Source organism: Macaca thibetana, chromosome 10 (assembly GCF_024542745.1).
Source record: "Macaca thibetana thibetana isolate TM-01 chromosome 10, ASM2454274v1, whole genome shotgun sequence".
Taxonomy (NCBI): domain Eukaryota; kingdom Metazoa; phylum Chordata; class Mammalia; order Primates; family Cercopithecidae; genus Macaca; species Macaca thibetana.
Genome location: NC_065587.1, coordinates 33,536,159 through 33,548,741, shown reverse-complemented (window position 1 = coordinate 33,548,741; position 12,583 = coordinate 33,536,159). Strand labels below are relative to the sequence as shown.

At 44.4% G+C, this 12,583-nt stretch overlaps 1 protein-coding gene across 12 annotated transcripts in view; it reads left to right on the top strand.

The window, feature by feature from the left end:
- BCL2L13 (BCL2 like 13) overlaps positions 1-12,583 on the top strand; it is a 99,169-nt gene that overhangs the window by 44,405 nt on the left and 42,181 nt on the right. For all 12 annotated transcript variants that reach the window (XR_007717250.1, XR_007717251.1, XM_050746182.1 and 9 more), the window contains exon 3: positions 7,888-7,995. Coding sequence is in view for 8 of the 12 variants with exons in the window: in XM_050746182.1 (XP_050602139.1) it covers positions 7,888-7,995 (108 nt within the window). In the remaining 4 variants the exon portion in view is untranslated. The remainder of the gene's footprint in view (positions 1-7,887; positions 7,996-12,583) is intronic.

Here is a 12,583-nt window from a genome sequence, read left to right as displayed (position 1 = left end):
GGGAGGCTGAGGCAGGAGAATGGCGTGAACCTGGGAGGCAGAGCTTGCAGTGAGCCGAGATTGCGCCACTGCACTCCAGCCTGGGCAACAGAGCGAGACTCCGTCTCAAAAAAAAAAAAAAAATCAACATGAAACGTGGTATTAGATTTCAAAACATTGTCTCTTACTGTGATTCTGGATAAAAATAAGGAAGTGACACTGAAGTACAATTCAGTTAAATAGTTAACATTCTCTATGGACCTAGATTATACGTACATAATTTTTTGTTGTTCATTTTTTGTTTTTGTTTTTGAGACAGTTTCTGTCACCCAGGCTGAAGTGCAGTGGCATGTCTCAGTTCACAGCATCCTCGGCCTCCCACGTTCAAGCGCTTCTCCTGCCTCAGCCTCCCGAGTAGTTGGGATTACAGGCATGCGCCGCCACGACCAGCTAATTTTTGCATTTTTAATGTAGGGACATGATTTCACCATGTTGGCCAGGATGGCCTGAATTTCCTGACCTTGTGATCTGCCAACCATGTGATCCTCCCACCTTGGCCTCCAAAAGTGCTGGGATTACAGGCATGAGCCACCACGCCTGGCTTTTCTTTTTTTTGTGGGAAGGATTTTTGCTTTTGTTACCCAGGCCAGAGTGTAATGGCCCAATCTCGGCTTACTGCAACCTCCACTTTCTGGGTTCAAGCCATTCTCCTGCCTCAGCCTCCCAAGTAGCTGGGATTATAGGCATGTGCCACCACGTCCTGCTAATTTTGTGTTTTTTTTTTTTTTTGAGACGGAGTCTCGCTCTGTTGCCCAGGCTGGAGTGCAGTGGCCCGATCTCAGCTCACTGCAAGCTCCGCCTCCCGGGTTTACGCCATTCTCCTGCCTCAGCCTCCCGAGTAGCTGGGACTACAGGCGCCCACCACCACGCCCAGCTAGTTTTTTGTATTTTTTTAGTAGAGACGGGGTTTCACCATGTTAGCCAGGATGGTCTTGATCTCCTAACCTTGTAATCCGCCCGTCTTGGCCTCCCAAAGTGTTGGGATTACAGGCTTGAGCCACCGCGCCGGCCTAATTTTGTGTTTTTAGTGGAGACAGGGTTTCTCTATGTTGGTCAGGCTGGAGAACTCCCGACCGTAGGTAATCCGCCCTCCTCAGCCTCCCACAGTGCTGGGATTACAGGTGTGAGCCACCGAGCCTGGCCCATACACACTTTTCTGATGGTCCAGCTTAATATGAGGATAAACTACAATGCAGAGGAATGGAGACTTCTTATCATGTCAGGAAACCTTGTAGAAAAATGGATCCAGTAGATTGTATTCTCTGCAAGGAGTCTAAAATGTTTAGATGTTCTGAGTTTCTGATTAAGGCCAGGTCAAGAGTAGAATAATAAATGTTAAGTTAGAAATGTTTTTGTGGAATAGAGGGCTGACTTTTTCCAGCCTGTTTGTTATTTCTGTTTCTGTCATTGAAGTATGTTTGAAGGAGTGTCAGTAGCTACAAGAAGGGTTGATTTCTCTTAAAAGCACGCTCATTCACGGTAGCTCATGACCGTGATTGATCAAAATTCCTACTTTGTTGAGTATGACAGAGATTACCTTAGCCTGGAAAAAAATTGGAGGCAAGTCCATTAGAGACAAACCATCCCTGGAAACAGGTCACAGAACATCTGGTATTCAGGAATACAGCTTTTTAGTAAAACTTCCCCAATCATTTTGTTGTGCAATGCCCAACAGATTTAAGCAACACAGGTTAAGCCATTCTCTCTAGCAGCAGTTGAAGAGCAAGAATAACTGCCGGTCAAGATTTCTCCTAGTTTGTGTTAAAACAGCCCTATTTTATGATCCATGGCATTATCTAAACTGACAGAGGTTGTCGTGCTGTTCCTACCTTTCACAGTGTAGAAAGCAGGTTCTGTATAAGCATCATTGATTAGAAATCTGTGGTGAGCTGATTTCTGTTCACAGAGATAAGGGGTCAGGAAAGATAATAATACAATTTTAGAGCATGAAAAGAATTGGTGAGTGGGAGCGCCTGTCTATTCAGCGTTTATCTCATTACTCTTCATAACAACCCTTTGTGGTGGGTATTATTTTCCCATTTAATATAAGAGGAGAGGTTCAGGTGGGCGCGGTGGCTCACGCCTATAATCCCAGCACTTCGGGAGGGCGAGGCAGGCGCATCACTTGAGGTCAGGTGTTCGAGACCAGCCTGGCCAACATGGCGGAACTCTGTCTCTACTAAAAATAAAAAAATTAGGTGGGCGTGGTGGCACACGCCTGTAATCCCAGCTACTCAGGAGGCTGAAGTGGGAGAATTGCTTGAACCCAGGAGGCAGAGGTTGCAGTGAGCTGAGATTGCACCACTGCACTCAGGGCTACAGAGCGAGACTCAATTTTAAAAAATAATCATAAAGAGGAGAGGGTCAAGAAGATTATTTTCCTTGTGCAAGTGATGAATTAGAAGGCCTGACTCCAAAGCTTATCATCCACTTTATGGCTGCTTTCCAGGAAGCTGGAAGGGAAAGAGACAATTTGATTGCAAGAAATAACATGGGCCGTAAATTAATTTCCCAGCTTGTGTTTGATTTGCTTTAATAATGTCATGATATATTCTGGAGATCACTGTACCTTGTGCAGTTATATTAATCAGTGCTGTTGCAGAGCCATCCAACACTACAGTTACTTCTGAAGAGAAAACCTGTTATAATTGTAAACAGTAATGGAGATTTAGTAGAAGCTTATCTGTAAAGGCAGACTTTGATGCTTTATGAGAATTTATAAAGATTAGGATAAATGGGCATAGGAGCTTTCTAGGATAAATTGGCCTCAAATTTTGCATAATAGATTGTTTTATGTAACATTTTCAAGTTTTTATGAATGTAGTTTATCAAAGATATTTACTTAGGCAGAAATAAGTGAAATGTCATTAAGCAAACTAAATGTTATTGGTGACATTGAGGAGATCCTTTGTGTTACATTTCAATTTTTAAGGATCCAGCACTTAGGGAGGCAGAGGCAGGAGGATGACTTGAGCCCAGGAGATGGAGACCTGCCTGGGCAATAGAGAGACCCCATTCTCAAAAAGTAAAAAAAATAAGGATTTGAGTTTTATTTTGTTCAGTCTCAGCTCATAAGGAAAGTGTTTTATGTCACTTAAAGGAAAGTTATTTCTGTCAGCTTTAAAAGTAGAAAATGAATGAGAATCTGTGATATGTAAAAATGTTTAACCTTTTGTTTGTTTTTTAAAAGTATTTTAAATACCCGTAAATGGTAGAATAATCAAGTTTCTTGACTTTAATAGAATTAATTAATTCAAAGCCCATCTGTGAATTTGGGATTCTTTAATTTGGTTGCAAAAAATGAAAACATAGGCAGAGCCTGGTGGCTCATGCCTATAATCCCAGCATGAGGGAGGCCAAGGTGGGAGGATTGCTTGAGCCCAGGAATTTGAGACCAGCCTGGCCAAGAAGGCAAAACTTTGTCTCTACCAAAAAAAAGAAAAACCCCACACAGCTGGGTGCGGTGGCTCATGCCTGTAATCCCAGCACTCTGGGAGGCCAGGGCGGGCGGATCACGAGGTCAGGAGATCAAGACCATCCTGGCCAACATGGTGAAACGCCGTCTCTACTAAAAATACAAAAATTAGCTGGGTGTGGTGGTGCGTGCCTGTAGTCCCAGCTACTCGGGAGGCTGAGGCAGGAGAATCACTTGAACCTGGGAGGCAGAGGTTGCAGTGAGCCGAGATCGTGTCACTGCCCTATAGCCTGGGTGACAAACCAAGACTCCGTCTCAAAAAAAAAAAAAAAAAAAGTCTTTTTAGCAGCAACACTCTTTTGCTAGAAAATAAAAAAGTCTCAATATAAATGAATAGTAGGTAGACCTGCAACTTGGTGGCCCAGTTCATGCTGCTTTTGTTTGTTTGTTTGTTTTGCTGAAATTCTTGCACGGTGGAGGAGTATAGTTGATTGCAGAGCCCTTCCCCCACACCGAGGTAGGGACTTCATTGTCCCCACAAGTTACTTATCCCAAGTCTTCAGGGAAATGAAAAATCAATCTCCTCTAACAAAAAGGTTAGTCACTAAGTATACAATTCAACATCCTCTGGGTGTTCAGGTAAACCTGAATTTAAGTTCCAGAAATGAGTGAGATTCCTAGGATGGCTCTGAATTATCTTGACTTCCCTGAATGCCTCTGGCTAAAAACGAAGCTGGGATTATTGATGCAATTGTGAATCTGGCCCGTTTCTGGGAATATGGATTCTGCTGTATATGTCAATTGGTTTGGCTCCTTTTTTTTTTTGAGACGGAATTTTGCTCTTGTCACCCAGGCTGGAGTGCAGTGGCGCGATCTGGGCTTACTGCAACTTCTGCCTCCAGGGTTCAAGTGATTCTCCTGCCCCAGCCTCTCGAGTAGCTGTGATTACAGGCGCCTGCCACTACACCCAGTAAATTTTTGTTTTTTTAGTAGAGACGGGATTTCACCATGTTGGCCAGGCTAGTCTTGAATTCCTGACCTCAGGTGATCCACCCGCCTTGGCCTCCTGAAGTGCTGGGTTTACAGATATGAACCACTGCACCTGGCCAGTTTGGCTTTTATCCGAAAGTTTTTGTTTAAATGGAAATTTTTGCTTTGTAGTACTGAAATCATCTGAAAGTAGAGAAAAAGAATTATTCAAGAAAGAATATTTTTGCAATGTAGGGAGAACTTGAGCTTTTTATATAAGCTTTTAAAGCTGTAAAGGGAACTATGCTGTTTTACCCCTAAATTTGCTCACTTTTAATTTAGGAGAAACGTTTTGGTTTCTTTTATGTTCTAGTCTCTGGATACAAATCCTTTCTTCGTTCGTTTTTTCCCCCTATTACCAACCACAGGTTCTTAGGCTCCTGTGTAATAGAAATTGACACAAGGCCAAGCAAGTTTCCCAGACAAGGCTTAAGACTTATGGGCCGGGCACGGTGGCTCACGCCTGTAATCCCAGCACGGTGGGAGGCCGAGGTGGGCGGATCACGAGGTCAGGAGTTCGAGACTAGTAGCCAACATGATGAAACCCCATCTCTACTAAAAATACAAAAAATGAGCTGGGCATGGTGGCAGGCGCCTCTAATCCCAGCTACTCGGGAGGGTGAGGCAGGAGAATCGCTTGAACCCGGGGGGCGGAGGTTGTAATGAGCCGAGATTGTACCATTGCACTCCAACCTGGGCAACAAGAGCATAACTCTCTCTCAAAAAAAAAAAAAAAAGACTTATGCCTAGAAAGGTCGGACATAAGGGAGACAGCACAGGAGGAAGGGTTCTCCAGCTGGCTCTCCGAGGGGAGTGCATTGCAGTGTCTTACGGAGGGTGACATGCATGATTCACGAGGTAGGTGAGCATCACTACATGTGTGGGGTGGAGTGCAGACACGGTAAGGAATCATGCGAACCTGATTGGGAAGTGGCAGAAAAGCCCCTTCCTGGGTGGTGGTTTTAGTATTATAATGAGGCTGGAGATTAGGATTGGTCATTGTCCTTGAGCTCATGTGAGTGGTAGAGCTAACTCCCTTGAGTGAGATTGATGGCGGGGTGCTGCCTATGGTTTCTTCATACCATACCTGCAAGGTCTGGTCAGCAGGTATGGCGCCAGCTGGGGTGGTGCTATAAGGTGTGGTCACTGAGAACGGATGGAAAAACACATGAGTGGGGTGGGGCCCAGTCCCATTTCCTACTCTGTCTCACCTCCATACCCCGAGATTACTCGTCTTGATCTGTCTCCTGGAGGCTTTTAGTGGTTGGTGATCATTGGCCACTGCTCATTAAGTCAGGTTACCCAATAGTAGAAAACTGTAGTACATGAACCAAATGAAAGAGGACTAGATTATGCAGTGGGTGTAAGTATGTGGATTCAGGGAGGGGAAAGAAGGAGAATTAGATGGGCCAGGCACAGTGGCTCACGCCTATAATCCCAGCACTTTGGGAGGCCAAGGCAGGTGGATCACGAGGTCAGGAGATTTGAGACCATCCTGGCTAACACGTTGAAATCCCGTCTCTACTAAAAATACAAAATATTAGGCGGACGTGGTGGTGGGCACCTGTAGTCCCAGCTACTCAGGAGGCTGAGGCAGAAGAATGGCGTGAACTCACGAGGTGGAGCTTGCAGCGAGCCGAGATTGCGCCACTGCACTCCAGCCTGGGGGACAGAGTGAAACTCTGTCTCAAAAAAAAAAAAAAAGGAATATTAGATGGTAATTAGTAAAGTGTTTAAACCAAGGCTTATAAAGGTCCTGAGAGGGTCCATGAATGCCCTAAAATTGCTTGCCAAACATTCTGGGAGGAGGGCCATTATTTTATTCACATTCTCTAAGAGCCTGAAATCTCAAAAAGCCCAAGAACAAGAACTGCTGTGCTGTGATCAGTGTCATAGAGGCAGGCCTGGACTTCGGCCTTGATTTAATACAGCCCATGCTTGCAAGAATGGCGAGAGGCGACACTGTGCAGTGGTTAGGGCCCAGACCTTGAAAGATGACTGCCTGGGTTTGTCTCTGAGCTCTGCTGTCGGTGCACCCTTGGTCAGATCTCCTCCCTGTGCCTTAGGTTTTTCACCTGCAAATTGAGGATAATAGTAACACCTATCTCAAAGGGTTGTTATGAGCATTTAATGAGTGTACGTGTGTATACACATGCCTACATACATACATGTACATACAAAGTGCTTACTATGCTTCCCCCAGCACTTGATACTAGCTGTTATTATGTATTGTTATCATTAAAACTAACTTGCGTGAAATTGGACTGTCAGATGACAGAGGTGCTGCTTTCAGCCTTCAGTACCTTTTTTTGTACCTTAGTACTTGCAAAGATAAGTAACTCTCTTGCTGCATTTAGAAAAGTTAGTAGCAAAATAGAATTAACTAGTAATAAGCATGAGAGACTGGTGAGGAGCATAACTCTCATAAATCTAATGTGATTGGCACAAAGAAATCGTTACGCCCACAGTGGTGGGATTTTAGCCTCGGTTGTGTGCTTTGTGGACTGAAGCAGCGGTCGACTGACTGTTGTGGGCAGGGTGGGGGTAAGAAAAGAAAGAAAATTACAAAGCATGGATAAAATGCTAGAAGTGTATCGTTTAAAAACATGTCCAAAAGGGAGATACAGTTAGGGATCTATGTAATTTGAAGTGGGGGGAATGGACATCTCCCACCACCACTAAAATATTAATAACACCAATTGTTTTTGTTTTTATCATATTCCATCTTCATACTTTTTAAAAAGGATACATTGTCTACGGAAAGAGAGGACTGGCCTCACTTATTGATACATCTTTCCCAACCTCCTCTTGAGTTAATGTGTTTCTGAAGATTCAGCTCCATTTCCCTGTTTCTGGCAGAAACATCTGGAAAGGTGGAAACCTACTCTCAATAAATAGGCCCAAATATTTCTACTAAAGGTTGTTTTTGTTTTGTTCCATTTTGTTTTTTAATTATTGCAAAAGGATTTCCTACCCTCCCTAATTTTGATAATGAATTGTGATTTTGCATTTTTTGGCTTAACAATTAAAGTGGTGTTGTGGGGCCAGGCACCGTGGCTTACGCCTGTAATCCCAACAATTTGGGAGGCCGAGGTGGGTGGATCACAAGGTCAGGAGTTCGAGACCAGCCTGGCCAACATAGTGAAACCCCGTCTCTACTAAAAATACAAAAAAATTAGCTGGGCATGGTGGCGGGCACCTGTAATCCCAGTTACTCGGGAGGCTGAGGCAGGAGAATGGCTTGAACCTGGGAGGTGGAGGTTGTAGTGAGCGGAGATCGCGCCACTGCACTCCAGCCCCAGTGACAGTGCGAGACTCCATCTCAAAAGAAAGAAAAAAGTGCTATTATGTTCTAATGATTTCTCTCTCCCTCTTTTAATAATAACCTTTTTTGTTGCTTTCAGGGGTTCAACTAGATATAGCTTCACAATCTCTGGATCAAGAAATTTTATTAAAAGTTAAAACTGAAATTGAAGAAGAGCTAAAATCTCTGGACAAAGAAATTTCTGAAGGTCTGTGTATTCTTATTTTTCTAGTTAATAAGCAGATTCTGTTTGGTATGGTTTACTGTTGGTTTAATTTGATTTTTACAGTGGGGTGTTCTCAACAGTTAACAGCTTACACCAATTATCCATTGGTAGAAGTTTATAAGGGTGAAACTAGAAGGTAGCCTTTATCTTTCCTGGGGGATAGGTTTATGGAAGTTCCCCAACTATACCTAACAGGTTAGATGTGGCAGTTTCTGATGTTAAGTATCGGATAAGTGATCATGTCAAGGTTCTTCCCATTCACTATGGTTTGATTTGTGTTTGGTATTAGCTTTATAAGTAATAACGACATTAAAAGGAAAAAGTAGGCATACGCTTCTTTTATTTTTTCGTACATATATACTATAGATAACTAATTATATACATTCAGCTGTATAGCCATTTTATTTTGCACTTAACATTACAACATAAACTTTAAAAATAGTTACTCTACTAAGTGCATGAAATTTCATTTGCTGAATAAATATTTTTACTCAGTGGTTATTCCCTTATGATTATGATTATGATTATTATTTTGGGGACAGGGTCTTGCTCTGTTGCCCAGGCTGGAGTGCAGTAGTGAGCACTGGGATTAGAGGTGTGAGCCACCATGCCTGGCCTGTTCCCTTATGTTTGAAGGGAGCATTTGGATTATTATTCCTTTTTTTCACTGGACGACGACTACACAGCATTTGCATTATTTCCTGTATTGCCCTACGTAGGTCATGCTGCATTGAACATCTTGCCCAATGAGATATATATTTTTTTACAGCTTTATTGAGATATATTTTACATACCATAAAATTCACACATTTGAAAAGGTCCAGTTCAGGCTGGGCACAGGGACTCATGCCTGTAATCCCAGCTGTTTGGGAGGCCAAGGCCTCAGGAGGATTGCTTGAGCCCCTGAGTTCAAAACCAGACTGGGCAACATAGGGAGACCATGTCTCTATGTATTAAAAATAAAAATAAAAAGTCTAGTTCAGTGGTTTTAGCGTATTCCCAGAATTTATCACCACAATCTGGATTTAGAGCACTTTCAGTCCTCCAAAAAGAAACACAATACGCATTAGCAGCCACTTCCCATTCCCACTAGCCCAGGTCCCAACCCCACCCCACACCAGGCACCCACTGATCTCCATTCTGTTTTTATTGATTTGCCTATTCAGGAGATACACATAAATAGAACAGTTCACTGTGTGGCGGCGGCGGTGGTGGTGTTTTGAGACATAGTTTCACTCTTGTTACCCAGGCTGGAGTACAATGGCACCATCTCGGCTCACCACAACCTCCATCTCCCGGGTTCAAACGATTCTCCTGTCTCAGCCTCCCAAGTAGCTGGGATTACAGGCATGCGCCACCACACCCAGCTAATTTTTTGTGTTTTTAGTAGAGACGGGGTTTCTCCATGTTGCTCAGGCTGGTCTCGAATTCCTGACCTCAGGTAATCTCCCCTTCTTGGCCTCCCAAAATGCTGGGATTACAGGCGTGATCCACCGTGCCCGGCCACTGTGTGGTCTTTTGTGATTGGCATTTTTACTTAGCATAATGTATTTTTGTTGTTGTTCTTGTTGCTGTTATTTAAGACATCACCTTGCTCTGTTGCACAGGCTGGCATGCAGTGGCATGATCTGGGCTCACTGCAACCTCCAACTTTAAGGTTCAAGCAATTCTCCAGCCTCAGCCTCTTGAGTAGCTGGGATTACAGGTGCCCACCACCATGCACAGCTTATTTTTGGTTTTAGCAGAGATGGGGTTTCACCATATTGGCCAGTCTGGTCTCCAACTCCTCACCTCAAGTGATCCGCCTGCCTCAGCTTCCCAGAGTACTGGGATTACAGGCGTGAGCTGCTGCACCTGGCTGATTTAGCATAATGTTTTCTTTTTATTTAAGATGGAGTCTCACTCTGTCACCCAGGCTGGGGTGCAGTGCCCGGATCTCAGCTCACTGCAAGCTCCGCCTCCTGAGTTTACGCCATTCTCCTGCCTCAGCCTCCCGAGTAGCTGGGAGTACAGGCGCCCACCACGTCGCCTGGCTAGTTTTTTGTATTTTTTAGTAGAGACGGGGTTTCACCGTGTTAACCAGGATGGTCTCCATCTCCTGACCTCGTGATCCGCCCGTCTCGGCCTGCCAAAGTACTAGGATTACAGGCTTGAGCCACTGTGCCCAGCCTAGCATAATGTTTTCAAAGGTCATCCATGTTGTAGCATGTATCAGTACTTCATTACTTTTTACAGTCAAATAATATTCCACTGTGTGGATGTGCCACATTTTGTTTATTCATTCATGAGTTAATGGAAATTTAGGTTGTTTCTACTTGTTTACTGTTACGTATAATGCTGCTGTGAATATTCTTGTGCAAGTTTTTGTGTGGATGTATATTGCCCAATAATTTTTTCTTTTTCTTTTTCTTTTTTTTTCTGAGATGGAGCCTTGCTCTGTTGCACAGGCTGGAGTGCAGTGACGCCATCTTGGCTCATTACAAGCTCCATCTTCTGGGTTCACACCGTTCTACTGCCTCAGCCTCCCGAGTAGCTGGGACCACAGTTGCCCACCACCACAGGCACCCACCACCACACCCGGCTGATCTTTTGGTATTTTTAGTAGAGATGGGGTTTGTTAGCCCAAATGTTCTCGATCTCCTGACCTCATGATCTGCCTACCTCGGCCTCCCAAAGTGCTGGGATTATAGGTGTGAGCCACCGCGCCCGGCCTGCCCAATAATTTTTAATGATCAAAATTATAAATTATGTTTATAACTCAAGTTCCTCATTGGTAGAGAAAAAATGTGAATAGAAATGTACAAATAATCCTGAGACTGGGTGCCGTGGCTCACGCCTGTAGTCCCAGCATTTTAGGAGGCTGAGGCGGGTGGATCACTTGAGGTCAGGAGTTTGAGACGACCCCAGCCAACATGGCGAAACCCTGCCTCTACTAAAAATACAAAAAAAAAGTTAGCCAGGCGGGTTGGCACACACCTGTAATCCCAGCTACCTGGGAGGCTAAGGCATGAGAATCTCTTGAACCCAGGAAGCAGAGGTTGTAGTGAGCCAAGATCATGCCACTGCATTCCAGCCTGGGTGACAAAGTGAGACCGTTTGGAAAAACAAAAAAAAAAAGAATGTACAAGTAATCCTGAAAGCTAATGTTAGTCTTGTCTTTTATATTTCTTCCTTTTTTTTCTTTCTTTTTTTTTTTTTTTGAGACCGAGTCTCGCTCTGTCGCCCAGGCTGGAGTGCAGTGGCCGGATCTCAGCTCACTGCAAACTCCGCCTCCCAAGTTTATGCCATTCTCCTGCCTCAGCCTCCCGAGTAGCTGGTACTACAGGCGCCCGCCACCTCGCCCGGCTAGTTTTTTTTTTTTTTTTTTTTTTTTGAGATGGAGTCTCGCTCTGTCACCCGGGCTGGAGTGCAGTGGCCGGATCTCAGCTCACTGCAAGCTCCGCCTCCCGGGTTCACGCCATTCTCCTGCCTCAGCCTCCCGAGTAGCTGGGACTACAGGCGCCCGCCACCTCGCCTGGCTAGCTTTTTGTATTTTTTAGTAGAGACGGGGTTTCACTGTGTTAGCCAGGATGGTCTCGATCTCCTGACCTTGTGATCCACCCGTCTCAGCCTCCCAAAGTGCTGGGATTACAGGCTTGAGCCACCGCGCCCGGCTACGGCTAGTTTTTTTGTATTTTTTAGTAGAGAGGGGGTTTCACCGTGTTAGCCAGGATGGTCTCGATCTCCTGACCTCGTGATCCGCCCGTCTCGGCCTCCCAAAGTGCTGGGATTACAGGCTTGAGCCACTGTGCCCGGCCTTTTTTTTCTTTTTTTTTTTGAGGAGTCTCGCTCTGTCCCCCAGGCTGGAGTGCAGTGGTGCGATCTCAGTTCACTGCAACCTCTGCCTCCTGAGTTTAAGCGATTTTCCTGCCTCAGCCTCCTGAGTAGCTGGGATTATAGGCGCTCGCCATCATGCCTGGCTAATTTTTGTATTTTTAGTAGAGATGGGGTTTCATGTTGGTCAGGCTGGTCTCAATCTCCTGACATTGTGATCCACCCGCCTCGGCCTCCCAAAGTGCTGGGATTACAGGTGTGAAGCACCGCGCACAGCCATTATATTTCTTTATTAACATTTTGAAGCGATTAAATTTCCGATTCTCTTGATGTATATTCTGGTAACAGCACTCCTGCATAGTAAAATGGGTAAAAGGTAGAAAGAAGAGAGTAACAAAAGGTTTAAATACATTCACTTACTGAACCCCATATTATCTAAGCTAGACCATTAAAATCGATGCTCTCCAGCTTGCTCAAACAACAAAGTATTTGTGCACTTTGCAGCCATTTGCATCTTTCTTGGAGACAAGCACTTTATAATGAAATACATACTTAACTCTATAGTAAAAGTTGCAGCCTTATAGGAGTAAGCCTTAGGTTAATTTAATAAGTATTTTATACAGATGATGGCTAAATCTTGGGAGTGGGTGCAAGTTGCCTGCTTTCCTGGTAGTTTATGCCTTGCATCCCATTTGTACTCTGGAACAACAGTTACTCTGCTTGCTCTTCCTGCAGTTAGGGAATGGTTAAGTCTCTA